Source organism: Xiphophorus maculatus, chromosome 20 (genome assembly GCF_002775205.1).
Source record: "Xiphophorus maculatus strain JP 163 A chromosome 20, X_maculatus-5.0-male, whole genome shotgun sequence".
In the NCBI taxonomy this organism is placed as follows: domain Eukaryota; kingdom Metazoa; phylum Chordata; class Actinopteri; order Cyprinodontiformes; family Poeciliidae; genus Xiphophorus; species Xiphophorus maculatus.
Genome location: NC_036462.1, coordinates 29,648,027 through 29,672,291, shown reverse-complemented (window position 1 = coordinate 29,672,291; position 24,265 = coordinate 29,648,027). Strand labels below are relative to the sequence as shown.

At 40.7% G+C, this 24,265-nt stretch overlaps 1 protein-coding gene across 21 annotated transcripts in view; it reads left to right on the top strand.

The window, feature by feature from the left end:
- Positions 1-23,778, top strand: part of cast (calpastatin) — a 39,179-nt gene extending 15,401 nt beyond the window's left edge. For 4 of the 21 annotated variants that reach the window (XM_023325494.1, XM_023325496.1, XM_023325493.1 and 1 more), the window contains exons 2-34: positions 4,901-4,969; positions 7,304-7,447; positions 9,601-9,696; positions 10,253-10,378; positions 10,536-10,586; positions 10,673-10,774; positions 10,904-10,981; positions 12,259-12,297; positions 13,072-13,155; positions 13,616-13,726; positions 14,493-14,555; positions 14,646-14,750; positions 14,890-15,006; positions 15,127-15,240; positions 16,488-16,577; positions 16,829-16,918; positions 17,053-17,157; positions 17,253-17,369; positions 17,500-17,613; positions 17,915-18,022; positions 19,188-19,247; positions 19,358-19,462; positions 19,582-19,698; positions 19,809-19,922; positions 20,007-20,111; positions 20,210-20,314; positions 20,406-20,498; positions 21,030-21,068; positions 21,180-21,311; positions 21,477-21,563; positions 21,760-21,789; positions 22,656-22,756; positions 22,842-23,778. In XM_023325494.1, the coding sequence (XP_023181262.1) occupies positions 4,901-4,969; positions 7,304-7,447; positions 9,601-9,696; positions 10,253-10,378; positions 10,536-10,586; positions 10,673-10,774; positions 10,904-10,981; positions 12,259-12,297; positions 13,072-13,155; positions 13,616-13,726; positions 14,493-14,555; positions 14,646-14,750; positions 14,890-15,006; positions 15,127-15,240; positions 16,488-16,577; positions 16,829-16,918; positions 17,053-17,157; positions 17,253-17,369; positions 17,500-17,613; positions 17,915-18,022; positions 19,188-19,247; positions 19,358-19,462; positions 19,582-19,698; positions 19,809-19,922; positions 20,007-20,111; positions 20,210-20,314; positions 20,406-20,498; positions 21,030-21,068; positions 21,180-21,311; positions 21,477-21,563; positions 21,760-21,789; positions 22,656-22,748 (3,003 nt within the window). In that variant the 3' untranslated portion in view covers positions 22,749-22,756; positions 22,842-23,778. The remainder of the gene's footprint in view (positions 1-4,900; positions 4,970-7,303; positions 7,448-9,600; positions 9,697-10,252; positions 10,379-10,535; positions 10,587-10,672; positions 10,775-10,903; positions 10,982-12,258; positions 12,298-13,071; positions 13,156-13,615; positions 13,727-14,492; positions 14,556-14,645; positions 14,751-14,889; positions 15,007-15,126; positions 15,241-16,487; positions 16,578-16,828; positions 16,919-17,052; positions 17,158-17,252; positions 17,370-17,499; positions 17,614-17,914; positions 18,023-19,187; positions 19,248-19,357; positions 19,463-19,581; positions 19,699-19,808; positions 19,923-20,006; positions 20,112-20,209; positions 20,315-20,405; positions 20,499-21,029; positions 21,069-21,179; positions 21,312-21,476; positions 21,564-21,759; positions 21,790-22,655; positions 22,757-22,841) is intronic. The other 17 variants (XM_023325501.1, XM_023325503.1, XM_023325499.1 and 14 more) reach the window with 9 other exon arrangements.
- The last annotated feature ends 487 nt before the right edge of the window (positions 23,779-24,265 follow it).

Sequence of the window (24,265 nt, the reverse complement as noted above, 5' to 3'; positions counted from 1 at the left end):
TCTACCAATTTGTTTACTTTATTCACGATGTAGAGCGATATTTGCTATTTCTGGACCCCAAATAATTTTATGTTTTTTATCAGTCACAATGTCTTTAGTGGATCTGAACAAACCCGGTTTAGTGTACCGATTCTGTCACTGGGTGACAAATGAAGCTCAATGTGACAGACACACCCAGCCAATTCAACTCTCTCCTGACCAAACATGAAGCAGCGACTGAATCTGCCTGGGGAAATGCACAGCCTGGCTGCCTCCGGTACATTATGTTTAATTATTGAGTTTTTCTCAGCCAATGAATGCTTCCAGTCGTTTTTCGTTCACCCCATCCTTCTCTCCTTCTCTTCGACTCTTAATTATTTGTTGTTGGATCATTTTCCTCTGCCGGATATTTCTGAGTCTATTTTGCTCCAGCAACAAGTCTACAGCTTGGCATGTTCTATTGTGCAGAAAGAGACGACTTGATGCTAACCTTGTATCATTTTGCTAAATCAATGTTCAGGTCTGGTACGATTTGATGAGGATTCTTTAGCAGGTCATAAGCCAGACATTGTTTCAGCTTTTCTGGGGAAGAAAAACACTCACTGCCAAAGAGTGAATCTTGGAGTTGAACGTAACCGAAGGAAATGGAGAGTCAAAATTCAAATGCAACCCACGTTATGTGCTTGTCACATTTAACTGTGCAAAATATACGAGACCTGCAGGCGCTTAAATTGAATCTGTATTTTGCTGAAGGGCTGTGGTCTTCATATAAACGGCTACAAATGTGTGCTTGTAGGACAGCTTTTTGTCTTTAAGCTGCTGCGGTAGGGGAGCCATGAGGAATGTAGGAATGCAGCAGTCAAACGTCACAGCTAGCAGAAAAGTATTTAGGTTGCAATCAACAGGTGAGCTTCTTTTGTCAATCTTCTTAACTTGATGCCTCTTGTTCTTTAAAAATAAAGATAAGTTCCTCCCTTTCCTATAGGTTTTAGTCTTATCTCGTTGTTTGTCTTGTACAGATATTCATTTTTCAAATTCCACATCATTCTGGCAGATCAGCATATACTATATGTGAATGCAGCAGTTTCTTGTTTTTTTTTTACATTTATTTTTTAACATGGGGATGAGAGAAAAAAAAACCGGCTTGTTTGGTTGGCCGCCTGCTGCAATGCTAGTTTAAGTGCTGCCTTACCCGTCTTTTCTAAATGGCACCTGAAGGAGGTGGAGTACTTGTGCAACGCTTCCAGAAGGCAGACTTGGCCTCAAGGGGAGGCCATCAAGGTGTACTCCGTGTTGTTAAAGCCGGCTCTGAAGCTGATCATACATGGACACTGACTTTGCAGATACAACCAGATGCATTTTGTTTTCACCTTTGTGGATTTTAAGTTTGTGACCTTAGCTAGTAGCATCCAGAAATGACACCATTCGGTGATTTCCCTCACTGCCACCTGCCCCGTTCGTAAACGTACCTGAATTTACAGTGCTCTCTATTCAAAAACATTGAAAATAATTTTTGTGTGTCATCACGTATCTCGTTTCCCCGTTTCCTTTCCTATTGCTATGAATAAGCCCCGAACTTGCTACAAAAATCTCTTTCTGGCTGATTACTCTATAGTTTTAAACTTCTAAATTAATGTATTTTGATCCAGAATTGATGGCTTGCAGACTGGAGGCTTTAGGTTAGTGCACAATCAGAACCTGTGGAACTGATTACAGCTTCATCGTCATTAGCCAGTTGCTACAAATAGCCGTATCATTTTACTCTGAACGCTACACGTCAGCTTTCAAACTTTAATTGAATCTGCAAGCAAGGATATCCAGCTTTTTCTAGTGCCACTCTCGAGAGAATGCCACCCTGGGCAGAGAGTCATACCTCTCATAGAAATTGCCACTATTCTTAGCTTTGACTGTGCACTTTGTGGACCGCTCTGACACAAATGCTTACAAAACTACAGCATTATACGTAGAATTGGATCTACATGCATTGTGTACATAGATTTACATTGACAGCACTATTTTCTACAATAAAAATCTCCTGTTAATTTAGGAACGTAGATATTTGATGCGGCAAGGTGACTTCCTCTGTGGCTGAGGGGGGGATGCTCTGGGTGCGTCTGACCTCACTTCTTCCTTTATATTACTTCCTTCTCGTTCTAAACAGTCAATCTTCCATCAGTCTGATGGAAAATACAGGAAAGAGAAGTTCTAGTTGTTTTCACAACCATAACTGGACAAATATGGAGTTCCCTTTTTTTTTTTCCTTTGAATTATTGAGGATTTTCACCCTTTCATCTGCTTAGACAGGGACATTCTTGAATTTAAATGAGCCATCTCTTTCAATTTGTCACTGGATGGAAACAAAATGAGCAACGTGCAGTTCACATTCAGAGATGGGGCTGTGGCTTGTTTTTGTGTGAAAGGCAACAGCCAACTCTCCTGAGGTGCAACAATTTCTTAATCAGGAGTCGCACATTGCAGATAGTTAAGAGTTGATTCAACACGTTGTGGGTCGTTGTAACGTTTTTCTTTTTAATACGTGCTACGTCAACGCTTTAAAAAAAAAGTGGAATCTTTAGAGGTGAAAATAAAAAAGGTGCTGGTCAAAGACAGTATTATTAAACTCGGTTATGAACAAATAAGTGGAGTATGTTGACCGGCAGGCTTGGTTAAGTCTGAATACACAATGTTTCAACGGCGCACAAAGCGCTGGGCTGGATGTGAACCAGCAATCACTCATGTCAGGTAAAAGAACTGGGCTGGGTCCTGCTGGAGTCTCTGCTCCACCTGAACAGTGGCGTGCTTCCAACATGCAGACGACACAAAGCTTTTATCCTGCACCCTTTTTCCCCACATTAAGATGTGAAACGCAGAAAGCATTTCCTACAGTCAGAGTGTACCAATAGAGTAAACCTGTGTTCTCTTAAAGCTTACATGTAGTCAGCTGGAAAATGTTACATATAATTAAAGTTATTCACAAACATTTTGATGCTTTCTTATTGGAATGGAAAAAACTAGTGAACTCTTATTGCATAAAATGCTACTGCATGGGATTTCCTGCTTACCTAATGTATTCCTATGTGCAACTCTCACCTTGAAACTCGAATGGTACGATCATTTCAATTATTTATTGGAACAATTGTTTCTTTCAGGATGGAATGATACACTCAGCAACTTCAACTAGGTCAGAAAAACCAATCAGTTTTGATTCAGAGTTAAAATGCATACACTTCCACTAATTGCTTTTTTTCCCCCAACCTCCCTTAGCAAGCTGCAGTCGAACCATCAAAAACCTACGTTTCACCAGACCTCTTATCAGAAATGGCTGAGTTTATTTAAATTAGTTGGTTTCTTGTTGCAGATGTGGAATTAATTCTTAAAAAGCTTTATTGTATTAAAAGTCCCAAGCTTTGAAAAGACCTTTGCGAAAGCTTAATGTCAGTCTGCTTTATTGATTCCAAAATGTTCAAAATCTAAATGTGTCATGTACCTTCATTGTTCGGCCTGTTCTGTGAAAGACACAGCAAAACAGCCCCGTAGCATAATGCTGCCACCACCATGTTTAGCAGTTGCTCTTCGGCTTGAAAGCCCAAACTCATATCTATTGTTTTTGTTAAATTTGGTGTTTTATTTCTTCAAAAGATATTTGGTGGTTTACACTGACCACTGCATATTTCAGTCACCCTCTCGGTGGAGGTTGATGATGAAACTCGCTTCACTGTGGAAAGTGGCTCTGGTATTTCATCAGTTTCCAGTGGATAAATTGCTTGAGCCTTGGCAATTCCTTAACATGATCACCATTTCATCTGAGGATGGCTGTTTGTGTCACTATAATTTAAAACCTGTACATAGTTTGCTCTTTGGACAGGTCAGAAAAACTAGTTTTTGAATCAGTAAAGGTAACACTGAGGTTGTGGAGGAGTTCCTGACCCCAGTGATACAGTGAGGCCAGGAATAAACCAGTTCAATTAAACTCTGACTTGTTGTTTCAGAAGCTTGTTTCTGGCTACAAAAGCCTGTTGCTAAGAGACATCTGATCAAATATTGGTGAGGGCTTATGTATAATGGCGGCGTATGCATCCGTTTGACCGAATAATTATCGTTCTCACCGTGTCTGGATGAGGTGAAAACCCACAACAAATTCAAACTCGAGTTGTCCTTGAAAACGTCTGATGAGAAAAAAGAACAAACATGCCCAGGAGGAATGGATGTGATCTTCTGACTGGTGCTGTACGGGTGTTAGCTTTCGACTCAAGACGCTGGTTTTATATCAAACCTTTAGACTGCTTTTTTTTTGTTTCTTTGTTTGTTTTTGTTTTTTAGAATGTGGCGACTAAGTCCAGATTACATTGACTGAGGGCTCAGAATTTTCTTATTTCTCTTGAAACTGTTTGAACTTCACTCTGGTCCCAAAAGGTTTTGCCTGCAGTCATCTCAAATTAAAGCAATTCAGTCTTCACTTCAAATACATGTCTAGGAGGGACACTTGAAGCTAAAACACCAAGTAGATTAGCATTTATTTTACTGTGCGACCTCAGCTGAAGAATGGGTTGCTGTCCCTGCTCACTGTTGCCACTGGCAACAATAGCAGTGTCTTTGCACTCTGTTGTCAAACAGCAAGCCACACCCTGCAGCCAGGAATGTAGCACTGGACTCATCCATCTCTGACTGGGTTCATGATCACATGACTGCCATTCTGCAGTTCTACTGTTTTGCAAAAGAATTATTAAATGACTTGTCTGCATCTTGACTCTATGCAGATTTGTTTCTGCATGTTTTCACCAAACATGGTGAAACCACCAAACTCCTGTGAAATCTGAATGTTTGTGTTTCCAGCTTCAAGTAATTAAGATTTTTTTCCCTGCATTCTCTGCACATGTGTGACTCTTTTCCCCCTTTTGTATCCTTTTCTTTCTTTCTGCAGTCGCAGTCAAGCCAGTCAACCCCCAAACCGGCACCTCAGGTCTCTACTGGGAGCACTGCACAGTTTGAGGTATCTAACATTCCTTTGTAATGTGGCTCAGCCCCAGAAAACCATTTGTTGACTTCCTGTCTGGCTGACCCTGACCTCCTCCCCCCCCAACCCCATTATCTGAGCTGCGTTGCTGTTTCCTTTCCTGCTCCAGAACTCGGTAGTCGTGAATTGCGACATCTTTAAGAAAAGAGCGGATGCTCTTTGCTGTATTTCCAGAGAAACGTTAGAAAATGTTTCCTCTCTCTTAATCTAAAACATGTCAGGGGTGACACCAAAACAAACCTCAAGAGGACTAGAGTTTCAAACATTGTTTGCAGATGTTAAATGTTAGAAAATGTCTGTTTAAAAAAAATTGATTCGTATGTCGAATCTTCTGATTTAATGTCTGGCTAAAAAGTGTTTCATCAATTTATAGATTTTGTATTTTAGATTTGCCATATTGCAAAAAACGTTACTGTGTTTTTCCTGGGAACACAAAGTGCTGCGTAACTGGGAGGAAAATGATAAATGACTTAAAGATTTTATACAAATAAAAATCCTTAAAGTACAATGCTTTTATATTCATCCCTTCAAGTTATGAAATTATGGAGCTACCTTTTGTGGCTACTTGGGGTTTCTCTTTAGAAGCATTTTATATATGGACACTCCAATATTTACCCATTTTTAGTCAATTTTATGGATCCCTTCTTTGAGGAATTATTAATTTTATAAATTTTATTATTACCATTCAGTGTTTTGCACTTAAGGATTGACCTGTTTTTTGCTTTGTCCATTTTCTCATTTATTCTCCTGACCAACTTCCTTACAAAGTTGAAGAAAACCATTCCCATCGTATGATGCGACAGAGCAACCATGTCCGACTTGATTGTTTTACTCGCAGAACATGTTTTACACAATCTCAGACCTCAAGTGCTTCTGCTCATCTTATCAACCTGAGGCTCAGAAGTGTCTTGAGTGTTTTGACTTTTAGAATAATTCTATTTTTACAGGTTTTACAAAACAGACCAAAATGCAGTCCGTCAGGCAAACGGAGTTAAAGAGTAACATAATACAAGGCAGCTGATCATTTATTGATATGAAGGAATAAATAGAAATGAAGGCTTGTCATAATCTGCTGTCTTAGCCAAAATCTTTCAACTCAAAAGAAAATTTATGGTTGTTTTCTAACACACACCACCACAAGTTTAGCACTCCTCTAATCAAAGATGAACTATGGTAAATATTAAGCAGAAATGGAGATTTTCCAGTTAGTCGTGCAGTGTGACGGCGGCTGATCTCTGTCCGACCGCGACCACTTCTAGCCCTCTCTCCTCCTCTCGTTCTTTCCAGTATCTGACTATAATTACTGCATCAATAGCCATAACGCTGACCATTTATTATTGGAGTTAATTACCACTGGGATCTGTCTGACATGATTCCTGGCACCAGCAAGTAGCCAGAGATCTTCCACCAGTCGGACGAGTTTTACTGTCATAGCGAACAGAAAATGTTCCTGTGGTGGAAGGGTGTCCAAAGTGTGGACCGCGGGCTTTTATGGACCATAGAATCATCTTGTGTGGCCCCCTCAACTCAAATGATTCACTCAATATTTTCAATGATGAATTAAAATCTTCAATTCAAAATGTAAAATGTTCGATACAAAACAAAGTATTTATTTTTTATTAATCATGTTTCCTGCTTTCAGTTTATTTTCATTGTTAGTGCGACTGCACACCCAGTGATTTCACTCAAAAATAAACTTGGTTGCAACTATTTTAGTAAACTTGACAAAATGCAGCACAGTGACCCATATCCCATCCTTACTTCTTTATATATAATATACCAAGAAAACCTTTGTTTTATTATCTTAGCATATGTTTTTCTAAATGTAAAAATAGCTTCCTGTGGCTTAGAAATGAAGGTAACTGTATGCCTGCCTTTTTAACAAAGTCAATGTTATCATTTAGGTGAAAACAATGCTATAAAATTATTTTCAGCTTAAAAAATGTGCTTTATTGTATTGCATTTACTTGTGGTAAAAATTTGGATACTACTGCTTCAGTGGAAAGCCCCTGTTAGCTTAAAGTCTATTCCCTGACTCTCCATACTACGACTGCTTTTACTTCAGATAATTCAGTACTGATAACCACCCAACATGCCCTAGATAGCAAAAACTGGTACCTGCAAGACATTTTATCCACATTCTGGTTGTTGTCTTGCACATTAACCTAGTAAATATTACACAAAGGAAAGTTTTGAAGGAACCAGATCTTTGGTTGTGTATTAAAAACTGAAACGTTTAAAATTAGAATTAGAATGGTAGTTTAACGTTTCAGTTTTCTGATCCACTTCCCCATACTTGGTGCATTGCAGAAGGCACCTTCAGGATCCACCATGACCACAAAGCCCGGGGTAGTTACCATGGCAGCGGGCGGGGCCACAGGGAGTGGTGTGACAGCAGGAACAGCTGCTAAAGCTGGAACTACAGGAAAGGATTCGCCTAAAGCCAAACCAGAGGTAGACGGATGATAGGCTTCAAAATAAAAGTTGAGGGCACTTTTGGGCTGTTTGGTGTAACATCCTGCACCGCTTTCGCCTTTTGGTCTGAACACTTGGTGTGCTCATGAAGGGAACCTGGAATTTCTTGTTCACTGGCTTCATCTCTTTACCATTTACTCCTCTTTATGGTTTGGGCTGCACATCCTCATCTCACACAGGAGTCAGAAGCTTATCACTCGCTGTTTCATTTTTAGGTGGGACCTCATAACTCATATTCTCGTAACTTTCCACTTGATGGGAATACTCTTTCCTCACTGCCTGGCTGACCTCATGAATAACTTTCTCAATCTTTCTTTACACACACTGGCTGATGACTAACAGTGAGCTGGTTGGTGCTACTGTCAGCAGCTGGGACTAATATAATATCAAACGTTACAAAGTCATGGACTGTACTTGTTTTCGCTTCTCTTTTGTTTAGTTTTATAAGTAAAAAAAAGCTCCATCACTGATCAAAGGTCAAATTTCTTGAATAGTTGAGCCTGAATCCATCCAGAGCTGATGATAAAATACAACGCCTTGAAATGTATTCATTTAGCTTGATTTTGTTTTCCCTTTTTTTTTCTAACCAAAAACTTTAATTTGGAAGTTGATTACAAATAATCCATTTTAAACTCTTTTTTTTTTTATAACATATTAAAATGTTAATGGGGTGGAACACACGCATTCAGTCTCGTATTACTATTGTATTCCCAAGTAGAATCCAGTGAAACAAAACAAAATGCCTTTGGAAGTCACGTAAATTTACCTGCATGTACTTTAATCTCGGTATAAATCCAGCTGACTAAGGAACACCGTAACAAATCCGGCCTTTATGCAAGATTGGCAGGAAGGAAGCCGATGTTGAAAGAAAACCTTTGGAGCCTCCTGTTTGCACCGAGGCGTGTAGGGGACACAGCAAACATTTAGAGGAAGGTCTGGTCAAGAAGACCAAAATAGAATCCTTTGCAGCAAACATCTTAGATCAGCGGTGTCAAACTCATTTTCGTTTCGGGCCAAATCAAGAACATGAATGCTCTAAAAGGGCCTGTTGTGCCAGAATGTATTGATAAAACCCATACACAAACTGTTAATATATCAATTAATTCTTAGAATTAAATAATATTATTGAACATCTTTCCAGTCCCTCCAGGATTCCGTGATTCTTTTTGTGATTTTTGTAATAAAGATCAAAGTGTTTGTGGTACTAATTTGGAAATATTTGCGCTTATTTATAACAATAAATGCGACTTTTTGTTACTCGCTGTGTAGATTATGGTCTATAATCTGACATCAATTAAGACTGAGGCATACATAATCTGCAAATTATGTATTGGCACAAAAAAGTGTGGGGATTTGTTGATTTTGTGTGCATTTCCATGATAATTCTCAAAATACTGGAGGGACTGATTGATATAATTTGGCAGTAAATAGATCAAAACTACATTGATTTGATTGAAAACATAATATTTAAGCACACGCAGCGTTTAGTCTAGAATCTAGAAGGCCACATAAAAAGCTACGGCGGGCCGGATTTGGCCCACGGGCCTTGAGTTTGACACTTGTGTCTTAGATGCATGACAGCCACAGGGTTGGCAGCATCATGCTTTGGAGACGGTCTTCAGTCCAGAGAAAAAGAAGCTAAACTGTACATTCGTCTTCCAGCAGCATGGCCCTACAGCCACAGCTTTGATGAAACGGTATAGATTAGCATATTTATATGTGCTAAAATGGGCTAGTCAAAGTCCAGACCAACGTCATGTTGGGGAATCAATGGAAAGATTTAAAAACTGATGTTCTCAAACACTACGTATCTAATCTGAGTGACCTTGGGCCATTTAGCAAAAAGGGTTTGATGGAGATACATTGATAGACCTTCTGCTGTATTTGAAAAACATACTCTCTCATTCCAGTTTCACATCCATGCACTTTTTGTGTCAATCAAATCAAATGAAAGACATTAAAGTTTGTGTTTGCAAGGTGACAAAATGCAGGAACATTTCTGCAAGGTATTGTATTGATAACTCTTTCAGTTTCCTTAACACCTTCAAAGTCTTCCTCATGGACTCCTCACTTATTTGCTCGAGAATGAAAACTTTGGGTTTTTGTGTTGTCACTTGGCTACGTGTTTGTAGGCTTCTCTGGGCTCTCAAGTCAAAGCCTCAGTCCATCCTCCTGCTGCTGGAACGGCTGCCACCACAGCAGAGACCAAACCTAAGGACACAGCTAAGGTAGACTCCGCCATCAGTCCGGGACGGACCAGCTGGGATGCATCATGCCTTTTAAGGACGTCTTTCCTTTCTCTCTTTGTTTCTTTCTGCTTCTTTGAGTTGCAGAGTTTTACATGGTTTGGTTTCTGTCTTTTTAACTGGAAACATCATCTTTAAACATGGTTGTTGGAATTTTCTTCTTAAGCTTCTTTGATCTCCGTTAAACGTCGACTTTGATTTCTTGGGGCGGTGTGAGTGACCTTGAATCTTTGCTCTCCAGTTCTTTGCCCAGCATGCCTCCACTTGTTCTCCCATAACATGACACTCATCTGCAAAACCACAGTCACTCTGAGGAACTGAATAACAAGGAGAGGTGTACGTTTTGTTTTATTTTTACTTCTACCCTCGCATCACTTTCCTTTCTCATCTTTTGACCTCACAAAGCTTGGAGGAGACTTTTCCTCTCTCTGGATGTCGGGGACTTGTTGTCCTGCCACCTGTGTGTTCGTCACGTGTAATGCACAGTTTACATGTGCACACTGGACCTGTAAATTAGTTACGTCTCTTGCATTTTTAGAGCACAACTGCGACCACAACAGTCCAAGTCGATGCCGGTAAAACGTCCAAGCCAGCTGCAGCAGCTGCGGCTGGAAATGTTTCAGCTCAAGCGAAGAAGGAAGACACTAAGCCAGCACAAACGAAGGTAGACGATCATAATCCGAACTACGACAGAGGCTGCCTGAAAAGAATATGCCATCATCTTGCAATCCAGAAAGATAACATTTGCTTCAGATTGCAATCGACTGTCTGGGCGAAGAAGGCTTTTTCCTTTATGACGCTGATGATAATCTACGTTGCAGGTGCAGGTGAAGGTTCCTCCCACGACAGCCAAAGCATCAGCAGCCAAACAGGTAAAGGCGCTTTGAAGCGCTATGTGTGTGTTTGCTTTGTGAAGCACCTTGCTCGCTTGCTGCATGCTGAATTGTCGCCTGCGCAGGCCCCTGCTGCGGATCCGCTCGATACCCTGAGCAGCACGCTACCCTCGGCTGATTCTGTCGCTCCCTCACGGCCCGCTTACACAGGGCCGGAGGTCGTGGAGGTACAGCACGGGCACAGCTTTTGCATGCATTTGATCATCCTGCTAATTGTTGATTTAAAAATAAATAAATAAATGAACGCATACTTGCATGGCTCTGCTACGTGTAATTGTGTGGTGCACGTTCCTTAGCATGACACCTTTGAAACAGTGGAGAAGTGTGGAGAAAGAGACGACACGCTGCCTCCAGGATACAGATGGGGAGAGATGGTCAGTTTGCTGCTTCTTGCTAAGGCTTTGTTTGCTCTACAGCTTCAGCTTTTTCCTCTGCATGCGTCTTTCATGTCTGCTTTCATGAACACTCGCTAAGAAGCTTTCACACTAATGAATCAAACTTACCCAGATTTATAGAACTGAACGGCTTGTTGACTAAATTACATCATTTTTACACTAGAGGTGGGCAAAGTACTCAAGTAAAAGTAGCACTACTTCAACATATTCTTACTCGTGTAAAAGTCAAAGTAGCTCTCGGAGAAACTACTCAAGTAAAAGTAAAACATTTAGGTATTTTCTTTAATCTAAGGGATGCAGGGGGGGGGAAATGACACCTGTACGCCATGAGTCACTGTCATCAGAAAATGTGACAAAAAGCACCTGAAGGCAACTGACGCATTCAAATGCATACTTAAGTTAATTATTAGAAGTCTTTGCATGTGTGACAAGACGTTCATGTCCCGTTTCAGACATAGTCATCAAATTAGAGATGTATTTGTGTGTAATAGTTTGTGTATGAAAGGTAATAAGGTGTTGCATTTACACTTAGGAATACGTAAGTGCTACTTTTGTTTTGTTTTGTTTTTTTGGTGGAATTCCTGAAATAAATTTACCATCGCCAATAGATGTTTGTACTTTTCATTATTGGATATTTCACAAAAAAATCTAAAAGTCTTTATTATTATTATTTTTTGCATCAATAGAGCAAAAATATATATAAAACTAATCTATAAAATCTATAAAACAGATTAATATATAATCTGTCAAGTCATATTGACAAATTAGTTTATAACATTTAGAAGTATCAGAAAGTTGCATCAAAAGAATTAATTTTGTCTGCCATTTGTCTAGTATTTCTTAAGAGGCTAACAATCTAGACAGCAACAATGGTGTTGCACTTTCACATTGACTAGGTGGATTTAATTGTCACAGCTACCGTTTACATAAACCACAACACAGCAGAAGGTATTTAGCAATCATATAGGAATAAAAATAAGACATGAAAATCAATTAAAAACTTAAAATCATCCAAATGTTAGACCCAGGTCACAAAACAACATTACATGCAAAGATTATACTAAAATATGTTTGTATGGTTGACTTCTGAAAACCCGGACCTCCGTAAAAGGGGATTTTATGTCTAAAATCTTCAAGTGGGGATAACTGTGGAATCATCAGGCCTCCAGGCTGTACTCTGAATGTCTAAATTGTTTTGCCTCTTTATTTCTGTCCTAATATTGAAACATGTATCCTTGTCTTCTCTTTATTTTTAGCCTCCAGCCCCTGCAGATGCAAAACCCAAGGATGTTCCTGTAAGTAACCCTTTCAGTACCGCCCCGTGTCGGAGCTACGGCTTCCCGAACTCTGAACTCTGTAATTAAACCCAGAGAAAGATCGGAAACTTACTCCTGATAAACATTCCTACTTGTGAAACCAAAAGAAGCCCCCCCCCCCACACACACACACTCGTGCATGTTTACTGTTTCCACTGTATGAGCTGCAGGTTCCTCTGCTGCTGCACTGCACTGCTACGTGTTGGCTTGCCAAACAGCTCGGAGTCGGATCTACCTCCTCCTTTTGGAACTAGTCGATTCATGTCGAGCAGAACGCAGAACTCATATAAATATGTATGCGTGTACAAGCACATGCAGTGCGCCGCACACGCTTGCAGCAGCGCCTCAGCTGTAGTTTAATATTTGCTCCCTCTCAGCACAACCACTCCTACATCGACCTTCTCCCACTTTATTCAGAGGTCACGGTTCTTTGGTTCGTCTGTAGCCTGATAACATTCCTGGGATTTTAGTTTGCGTTTATCTCTGAGTTGATAAAACGGCTTGAGTTAATGTCCCAAGTGTTATATTAAAAACATTTAATTGTGACTTTTTTTTTTTCTCTTTGTGGAATGTGAGGAAGGGTGTGCCTGTACGTTTTCCTCAGTGTGGGTACATACAGTCTGGTTTGCATTATGTTTCCTTTAGCTTGTGCCATCTAGTGGAGCATTGCATGGTTGTTCTAGAGAACTAATTTGGGCATTTTACTAAATAAAGATGTGATATTTAACATTTCTGTTTTTCTTTTAACGTCAGAAACCACTGAGCACAGACGAAGCGCTGGATTCCCTTTCGATGGGTTTTACATCCACTGCTCCATCGGCGCCCAAGAAGCAGGAAGTGAGTGTTTTTCTTTTTTGTTGGCATTTTGTTGCCGTTAGTCCACCCTTTCCGTAAAACCCAGTGTTCTCAAAAGAGCATCTTATGCTTATCTGTGCCAGAGAGCAAAATAATTTGTTTCCCACAAAGATTTTCACATTTTATAATTTCAAGCTATAAATTCTAATCAGTCACTTTATTTGACATACAAACACAAATTAATGCATAATTGTACAGTGGAAGGAAAATAACATTTTTAATAACAAAGTTGAAAAGTAAGGCTTGCAGTTATGTTCAGCCTGTCCCAGCCAAGACTGTGTGAAGCCACTTTTCCACGTAATTACCGCTGCAGGATTTTTGGTGTACGTTTTCCAGCTGTGCACCTCTATATCAAATGCATAAAAAAAAAAACATACCTTTAAAACATCATTATGGTATCATTACAGAAGATTGGAGGTTTTATTCTGGGTTTGTATTGCAGAAAGCTGCTGCAGCTCCTGCAGCTGCTCCTCCTGCTGATAAGAAAGCCAGGATGGACAAAACCTCAGATGAGTTCTCATTGGACGCTGCAGTTTCCTCTCTTCCCTCCAAGGTATTTTCTCACTGACGTATCCCAGCAGCAAAATTTAAATAAAACGCCATGTTTGCTTTAGTGACTCGCAGCCATTGATTGTGAAATTGCTGCCTTTGCTTTTGAAAAGTAGAAGTTATTTCTAAAAGCTGGCTCTAAATCATAAGTTTCAAATCAAAATCTGTAGTTCATTTTTGGATTTGGAAATGTTGTGATTACGTTTGATAACTTTTAGACTCTCCCGATAACAATAGGAGGGCTTTTTATTTATTTATGATTTTTTGGATCACTTTTCGAACTTGTCATACCAGAAAAGTTCACTTTTGTTATAAGTTGTTAGACTTTTTTTTAGTTATTATCTTGTCTACATTCAGAAATAAACATATTTTTCAAACAATCAAGTCGGACGTGGTTTCAAGAAACAAACCACCTGCTCCACCATCCATGACTTTTCTTTAAATAATTTTGATTTGGGGGTTTAAAAGGCCTTGACAAGGTTTATATATTAATTAGGGGTTAAAAAAAACATTGATTTGATATTTATTTTGAATTCAATTGGACTGTTATTTTGCTCATGGATGGCACAGCCAGCACATTAATAACACACCGAATGAACCAAATTAGTCAACCATTAGGGCGATCCTAGCTCTTCTTAGCTGTAGAATAAAAATATTGATAAGACTTCCTTTGACACAAGCTGTGTGTTTGGTTTCTTTGCACTCATTTAATCTCAGGTTGTAATGTCTGTTCTTGGTAATATTATTCTGCTGTCTGTGTGATATTGTAGAAAACCGTTCCTCCTATAGCTGTGTGCCCCGGTATGGTCAGCGCCCCGCTCAAGTCCGACAAGGTGAGAGAGAGGCACGAGGTTGAAAACCTATCTATATAGTGAATAAATGAGTCAGATTAACTCACCTTTTGCATCATGATGTCCCGTCAGGGCGAGTCGATCCCTGTGGATGCTCTCGGTGCTCTGGAAGACATGTTGGGACCAGCTGAACCAAAACCGGAACCTCCCAAACTCAGGCCTGAAGATGTCGTAAAGGTCGGAGCTCAAACAGCAGCGCGCCCCTGCTTTTATCGCCCCTGAGCTGAAATCTGTAGCAGAAATAATTTAGTCCAAAGCAATTAGCTTTTTTTAAAAATGTCTTACTATAGTTTTCTCTCATGGTTGCCTTCAACAGGAGGCAAACATCAAGTCGGAGGTGGGTGTTCGCGTAGGAGAGAGGGAGGACACGCTCCCTCCAGATTACAGGTTTAAGAAGGAGGAGTTAAAAAACCTGCCTGCTCCTAAACCTGAGGTAGGACATGGAGAAATGTACATTACTTCTAAAGCAAATGGTAAATAGTTTCTAATGGAAGAGGTGAAAATATTTTTTTAAAATTGCAACACTTTTGCTCTTTGCTTTCTCTTCCGGTAGCCGACTTTGGGAACCGGAGAAGCTTTGGACATTTTATCTGGAGACTTCACCACCCCGTCAGCAGCAGCTAAAGTCCAGGCTCCGGTGGTCACGCCTTCAGCTGCTCCCGCACAGGTACGCACTATTAATGTGACAGAGATGCCCGACTCAATGGTTGCAAAGTTTGGACCAGTCAAACCAATTTTAGGCAATTCCAGTTTTTCCCCCTGAGCTTTATTCAGCATCATTCAGGTACTATTCTTGCCATTAGAGAACAGTCTCTGTTTTAATATTTCAAAACACAAAAAGAAAAGCAATTTAAGCAAGTAGCATCTCATTTAAAAAATACACTTCATTAGCATTGCTATATTGAAGAAAGTAGGTCATGTCAACATGTTCCATGACACAGAGAATGGCAACTCTAAAAGGTTAAATATAAAAACTTTGCTACAGACGTCTCTATAAATTAGAAAAGTAGCTTCCTTACATTTCTTGGTTCATCTCCGTTTACTAGTGATGTGTCGGTCGCGAACGATCCGGCTCTAAGAGCCGGCTCTTTGAAGTGAACGATTGGAACCGGCTCCACAATGGGAGCCGTTTTAGGATCCTATTTGGGAGCCGGGTTTTTTTCTACAGTATATCGCTGTCTCTCCCCCCCTTCTCCCTCTCCTTCACGTTTTGCTCTTCTGCCAGTGCCAGAGCGGAGAGGTTTTTTTTCCCTCGGTCGGTCCACTGCCCTCATGTCAAGCGTGTGCTCCACATCTGACCAATCACACATAGTTTCAATTAGTAATGTGGCGGGAAAACACTGAAAAAAAGTTTATCTCCACTTTTTTTGTGGAAACGGCAGGCAATTGGCCAAGCTGTATAGCGTTCGTCGGCAGGTGTTTATGTACAGACACTCACTCAGCGGTCAAGAAGCACGACAGAAAGAAGGGGAGTCAGTGTGAGAACTGAATAGGTGAAAATAAATGAGTGACAGAAAACGGAGCAAGATTTGGACTCATTTTAATGCTACATCAAGCTCCAGGGCAGAGTGCAGACTGTGCAAAGTCAGCATTTCCTATCGTGCAGGCTCGACAAACAACCTGCACAGCCACATGCGGACATCACACGCATCGGTATTGCTATAGCATTGTTATGAGGCATTTTTACTCATCATAAGTGCTTAACAATGTCAATAATGAAACAAAATGTTATAAAATTAGGTTTAAGCTATTAATTAATTAATAATGTCAAAAATATATATGGGGAGCCGAAAGAGCCGGCTCTCCACAGTAAGAAGAGCCATTAGAGCCGCATCTCGAAAAGGAGCCAAAAATCCCATCACTGCCGTTTACAATGTTTTCTCACTTCTTCGCTGATGTCGCTTGTTGTTGCAGAAAGCGCCCCCTGCTGTCAAGAAAGCGCAACCAGAAAAAGGTCCTGCTGACCTCTCTCTGGAAGCTGCTGTGTCCGCTGGCAGTGCGCAGGTACAGTACACCTGTTTCACCAAAAGGTGTCACCAGATTAACTCACTCATTCGTAACTTTTTTTTTTTTTAAAAAACGGTTAGGGTTACATTGACAGATTTGTCAATGGAAAAATGGTCAGTTATTTTAGGAGTTTACTGAAGTTAACTGGTTTGTTAACTTTAGTGGAGGATTTAACTTCTTAACTTGATGTCTGATGTGCTATTTTTTTTCTCCCATTTAAAATAAATGTCATGTTTTTTGTCTGTTAGAAAGTGGAGTCCTCTGGAGTTCCTCCTGTTTCTGGGAAGAAGCCTTCAGCAGGAAAGTCTGGCCCCGTGGATAAACCAAAGAGTGATCAGGTGCAGTGGCAAAAGCTTTTTTTTCTCTCTCTCTCTTTGTCCTTCATTTCCCACTTCCCATCTTGCTTCACATTTGCACAGGAGAACCTTTTGATATGGGATCGATATTAATAGATTTTCTTGTCTCTCCTCAGGGCGGCAAAATGTCTCTGGATGCGCTCAGCGCTCTCGTTGACACTCTGCCAGAAGACAAACCGAAACCAGAACCTCCCAAAGTCAGGCCTGAGGATATCGTCTCGGTAAAATAAAACTACTGAATACTCTGAAGCTTTTTGATGCCACGCAGGATGTTCTCTGTGTTGCTTATGCATCCTTTCCCTTTTTATGTTTGCAGGAAGGCAAAGTAAAGGAGGAAAAGGGCGTGCGGGTTGGAGAGAGGGAGGACACACTTCCCCCGGGTTATAGGTTTAACAAAGAAGAGCTCAAAAACTTGCCCGCTCCAAAACCAGAGGTTAGACACTAAACAAGTCCAATCTGAGGGAGTTCAGATTAAAACGCCTGCTTCAGACGATGCTCAATAACTTCAGATAATCATGGGTCAGTGTCACATCAAGTGATGGAATCTTCTCTCTGTCCTTTAGCCCAAAATTGGGACTGGTGAAGCTCTGGACTTTTTGTCTGGAGATTTCACAACCTCGTCTTCAGCTGCTCCTGTCCAGGCTCCAGTTGTAAAACCCTCAGCTCTTCCAGCACAGGTATACCACAGATACACCTGTTCAGTGGTCAGGCATTAAATTTAGTCATTTTTAAAAAAAAATAATTTGTCTGCAAGTAAAAGAGATAAGTTCATTAACATGTAGGAACATTTGTAGGGTTATCTTGGAGGCAGATATGTGGGTTTTTTTTTCTCCAGCATTATATTATTTGTTTATATACTTGTTTGAACTGAGGGAAGTATCAAAACATGGATTTGCAAAATATCACACTTTCCATTCTCTGTTGTTTTAAACAGTTTGTAAATATTTTATTTTATTTTTATTTTTTTTGTATTTTTAGGCAAAAGTGGAGGATTTGGCTGCTTTGGAAAGTCTTGATTTTGTGGCTCCATCTAAAGCGTCCGGAGTCCACGCACCTGTTCCTCCCCCTGCAAAGAAAACTCCAGAGGTAAAAATCTAAACTGAACTACCTGTGCGCTCACTAGAGATGACCCCCATGAGGGTTTTATCGACCCACATACACATCTAAGTTCTTTACAAACTGGCTTTTCTTGATCCCAGTCGCATATTTCCTAAAAATCAGTTAGATTTTTGTCTTTGAAAACTCGTTAGCTTAAAGGCTCCGCAAGTTATTCTCTGCATTTCATCTGGACTGCATTGGTGCTGTGATTGAGACATTCTGAACATGTTTTTTTTGTTTGTTTGTTTTTTCTGAGTGACAGATATTTTGTCCAAGACATCTTTTGTTTATTTTTTTTTATTTTACACATTTATTTAACTCTGCTCATGCGACCCCAGTTGTCAGTAAACTCACCACAGGCTACAATAAAACAATTAGGCAGCTAACTGAAATGCTAGGCTAAGTTTAGGATGTTTTCTGGGTTTGTTTTTTTTTGCGACCTAGTTTCCGCTTATTGTAAGGAAAAGATGATTGCCTGCTTCATAAATGTAGCGCTTTACTCTGAACAGCATACACTTGAATAACTAGTGTTTCAGCTGCCCTTTCCCTCCACCAGGGGTCAGCAGACAGCAGCTATTTACACCCTCTAGGGTTGAGCTTCATAACTTTGGCCACAAGTGTCAGAAAACCAAGCAGTTTTTTTTTTTTTTTAACTATAAACAGATTTATAACATTCATTTCTCGGTGATGCATAAATGTGAAATGTTTTTACAGATATATCTTAGTTAAAATTATTGCCATTTTTAGTGTAGCAATAGAACAGGTCATGTAGATTTTGTGACTCAATGCAAACTTTATTTAGGACTGTAAACGTTTCTCTCCAACCCTGGGGACAGTCAGACCAGGAGCTGCAGCATCCAATACAGTCTCCTTTAACTCCAAAGTAATTATAAAAGGTAAAACTCTTAGCTTGTAAATGGAGAACCCAGATTTGTTCCATCAATAAAATATTCTCAGACAGCAGAACGGTGTGGATCAGCAATGACTGATCACTTGTGGTCTTCATCTGATGTCCCCCTTTCAGACACGACGTCTCCTTTCAAAGATTACAACAATCAACGATATAGTTTCCAATTATAATGTTCCTCTAAAACCTTTCAAAGTTCTCCAGTCGATATGTGGTACAGTGTGCTTCTTTTGTGTGTCTTTGCAGAAGACTGTCCAGAAGAGCGACTGTCCCCAAGCTGTCCAGAAGAAACCAGAGCTAGCAAAGGTAAAGCTGGCGGTACAAACCATGTTTTTGTTTCTTCTTTTATTTTTCTTCTACTTTGTACCGATTTCAGTTTGGAGGTGTCATTTCCTCTCTCTTTCCTTCCACTTCAGGGGGACTCCATCTCTCTGGATGCTCTCAGCGCTCTTAGCGACACACTTCCAGAGGACAAGCCAAAACCCGAGCCCCCCAAACTCCGACCTGAAGACATCGTCTCGGTAAAGAGCACGCAGATGCACGCGTTTTTTTTTTTGTTTTGTTTTTTGAGGATGTGCACATTTTTGAGGTCTGATTACTAAATTGAATGATTCCTTTTGCGTTCTTCTTCTTCTTGCAGGTGGGCAAAATCAAGAAAGAGAAGGGTGTGTTTGTGGGTGAAAGAGACGACACGCTGCCTCCAGAATACAGGTTTAACAAGGAAGAACTTGAGAAACTGCCCGCTCCCAAACCGGAGGTGAGACAGAGAACATTTTACCTTCTAGTAGTCAGGTGTCATTTTTTGTTACTAACCTGGTTTTAGAGTGTGTTAAGTTTTTCTTTTCTTCTTTTTTTTTTTTCCACCAGCCCACCATGGGAACCGGAGAGGCTCTGGACATTTTGTCAGGAGATTTCACATCCTCCTCTGTAGCTCCTGTCAGCCAGGCTCCTGTCGGCCTCCCATCTGTCCCTCCAGCACAGGTACGCAGCGGCGCGGTGTAATCACAACTGCTTACCTCAGAAATGGACTCTCCTTAGTAAAGACTGTCGCTCCATCGTTCTCAGTCGTCTGGTGCCGCCCTGGATGCCTTGGCGGGAGATTTCGTCGCCTCCTCTGCAGCTCCGTCTGTAAAATCTGCACCTTGCGCTGCAGCGGATGCCGACATACCGGTAAAGATCCACCGCGAGCCAAGCCTGTTTTAGATCTCGCAACACCCAGGAATTAGAAATCAAACTTTCCGTTTCCTTTCTTTCTCTCGTGGACTCAGTTGCCGGCAGAAGCGAACAGCGCCCTCGACGTTCTGTCCAACACGCTAAAGGACGTCGCCCCCGCTCCGCAGCCTGCCCCCGTTCCCGCCAAGGACGTCGTCAAGGTAAGTCCTCCGGCAAGTCCTTGAACTCTCAGACGACAGGGTCACCATGTCGCATCGCCTTCTTTGACGTGTGGCCGCTCTGTCGTTGCAGGAGAAAAAGATCGTCGAAGAAAAGTTGGCTAAGATGGGAGAAAGAGACGACACTCTGCCTCCGGAGTTTCGGCCGACTAAGGAAGACCTGGAGGTAAAATGATTGAAACTGCAGCTATGTCTTCTTTTAAGTTAACACAGTAAAGACACAATCACAGGGGTTGTTTTTATTGTATTACATTTTTTTATGAGGTTTTGTGTAGATAAATTAGTAATGGTTCCCTTAGTAGAAATATGTCATATCAGCTTTATTGACATTACTCCCTCTATGTAACTAACTGAAAATGTTAGATTTTTGCCATTGTTTGCGAAGCCAAACATAATTCATATTACTAGGCTGAAATGTTGTTGGTTGGTCCACCTCATCAGATTATCAGGACTCTATTGGAAAAACTTCAAAATCCCTAGAAGATTAGGAAAGCGACCGGATATGACATCTTGAAAGCTTTTGCAGAAATGGTCAGAAGCATCTGTGTTGTTATGTAGCACATGTGTTGTGTTATGTAACACTGCACAGTTAGGTGAAAAAAAATCATTTCCAAGCACTGTTATTTTGAAAATCACAGAGTCAGGTGGGATAATATTGTTCACTTTGAATCTTACGTACGTCTTGTTCGTTTTAAAGAAACGACCAGTGGATAAAGCTGCAGCAAAACCCAAGCAGGTACACATTTTTCAATAATATATTAATAACAAAATATAAATATCACGTGTTGATGAATGCAGAAAGATTTTTATTCCCTGCTCTCTCTCTTTTTCCTCCTCCACCCCGCAGGAGTCTATGGATGACCAAACCGCCTTGGACCTGCTGTCTGGGGATTTCTCTGCACCTCCTCAGGATTCTGCTCCGGTCAACACGGCCACAACAAAACTGGAGCCTCCTGTGCTGGACGCAAAACCGCAGAAGGTCACAGGAAAATGAAACTCTACTCGATTTATTTCTAATGAACCACACTTCCTATAGGTTTTATTAGAACGTGTTTTCTGTAAATTTCATCAAATCTTGTGTTTGTCAGAATTAAAGCTTGTTACTGAATTCATTTTTATTTTATTTTTTTCCTCATGTTTTTAGCCGATGGCTGCTCCTGCCCTGGACTCCCTGGCTGACACACTGACCCCAGACGCCATAAAGGCCAAATCCAAAACAGACAAGCCGAAGGTAAAACTGAAATGTGGTCATTAATATGAAACACGACGCCATTTAGAAATGATACCGCACGCTTTTAAGAACATACTACTGGAGGTTTGACCCAATTTAATTTAACGTTATTCATTGGAGAAAACTCGCTGGCAGTTGCTGCGTCACCACCACTAGGAGCAGTGTGAACATAACCAGTCTGTCAACTTTGTTGCAGGGCAAGAGCAAGTCAAAGTCAAAGTCTAAAGTAAGCTACGCGTCTAGCGCATGGAGCCCAGGTTTAAGGCTCGACTTTTCACACTCTAGCCTCATTCAGCCAAAGCATTTTAGAATTGCACATGTTTAAATCACAAAGCTCCCACAAGCCAGGGCAAAAAGCATCCGACTTTTGCAACAGGCCTCTAGGTTCACTGCAGCGTCTCCTGAAAGCTGAAGGTAGTTGCTACTACAAAGGCATAAGAGCACGCTTCTGCACGGCTCCTTTCACCTGAAAACAAACAAAAAAGATAAATAAATATCAATCCTTTGTGCTTTTGGAGGGCACACCAAGAGCAAATGTGATAATTACACAATGTAGATTTTTTTTTTTAACTTTAGTAAATATTTCTCATATAGTAAAAAAAAAAAAAGGTGAATCTTGCCAGCGGCATTTACACGATGCAGCCGAGAATTCAAAGCATTTTTATTTCCCGTTGATTTAAAAGTGGCTTTCTGCGTGTCTTTTCTTCATCATTGATTTAGTACTTCATGTGTAGCTGCAGTCTTTTTTTTTGTGTTCCTTTTTGGCAAAATCTTACTTTTCGTTTGCGCATGGATGACCGCGATCTGGAGTCAAATATTTGCAGCAGCAGGTGTGTAGATTTGTCACATCCGCCGCCCTGTATTGCATGTTTGTGCCTGGATGCCAAACAATGGTGCTTATTCGCTCGGCGCATGAGACTCTAGGATAGAGCAGGTGCAAGCGATAAGCGATGTGCGAGCTTTTCGGAGCTGAAAGCGGGTTATCAAGCAAAGTCTTCGAGAACCAGAGTATTTGTAAAGTTTCTGCATGCCAAAATGTTCCCTCCTTTTTTTTTTTTTTTTTTTCATGGTTTCACAATAACTTCCACACAGAAACAAGACGCCCAACCTGCCGCTGACGTGCTCTCGGCTCAGCTGAGCTCGGATGTTGTGCCCACGTCTACAAAGAAGGGAGGCAAGAGCTAGTTCACTTGGTGAGATGCGCTCCCATCTTTCACAAAGCAGACGGTTTCACCTGACGACCGGCACGTGCTGACCGCCTGTTTCATCCTTTCGCAGGTTGTGAGTGGAATTCCTCCGCCAGACCACAGGGACACATCAGTGAGGGAGCTGCTTTTCGCATTTCGATTCTATTTTTCTAGCTCATCAAGAATGTCTAGTAGTTGACCAACAGACTTGGACACAGCCTAAAACACTTGCTCAAAAAAAAAAAGAAAAAAAGCCCCACACACAAACATATCTGCGAGCACCGACTTATTTTCCGTTACAAGATGTCAAAAAACCTTCTTGGTTTCTGTCTTTGAGGGCGGGGGGAATGGATCTGAAGAGACTTTTAACATCAAAATGGGTCGAAAGAACGAGAGAGAACGAAGAAACTGTTTGGAAACAAATGCAGGAAACCTTTAACCTTAAAGTCCTGCATCTCAGCTGGCGTGACACCTGAACGTCGTGAGGCAACACTTGCGTACGCTTAGGTTGTGTGGGAGCACTGCGGGGCGAGAGTTTTGTGTTGGGATGTACGTGCAATCTTGATGTACACGGAAAAAGCCAAGTTGCCTATCGAGTTGTGGTTGGATGCTATGGAGAACACTAGTGTACAGCTCTGTGCGTGTGTGTGTGTGTGTGTGTGTGTGTGTGTGTGTTTTAACCAGTTTACATGTTTAGGACGTCCAGGAGGTGTCGAGCTTATTTCTGTACCTTGGAGCTTTTTGCAAATTCTTCTTCTGTTTCTGCAAACAAATGTCTGTTTAGAGAAGGGTATTTTAGTATGTTTCTTATTATGACAAAAAAAAAAAAACAAAAAAAAACTTTGGCATTCACAAGTGTACTTAGTGAACTGATACGTTTACAATGTTTGTGAAGTGCTGTCGTTCACATGCTGTAAAAATGGGGAAAAAAAGGCTTTCTGCTCTTTTGAGAAGAACACTGTTTAATTTACAGAGGGTTGCTTCTCTTTTTTTTCTAACCAAATAAATCATATTAAAGAAAATGCAAACCTTAGAATCATTACGTTTGACCTCATTTGTGCCAAAACGTGAAATTAAAGCCAACATGAAAAGCCTCATCATCTAACAATGCTAGTGACAAAAAATAAATACAAATCAGGAACAAAAACCAAAACTGGTCCAACGGAAATGTGTATCTTTAGAGCCGTAAGGAACAGAATCTCCTTAAATGCAGCTTTCTCTTCTGTGGGTTTTTCTAAATGCCGTTGAAGCAGCCCGCTTCCTCTCGACTCCAGTGGGTCTTAAAGCGAATGTCTTTGTCTCAAATATTGTAATTTCACAGATTCTCAAGCGTTTGTTACATCTGTGGAAAAATACCATAAAATAAAGAAAAGAAAAACTCACCATGCGAGGAAATTTTCTTTGACTGGAATTATTGAAAGAAAGAGAAATCTTGTTTTTCCTGACATATAGAGGATTTAAAAAAAAATATCCAAACGTTACAAAAACAAAAAACATGCAATATTAAGATTTCAG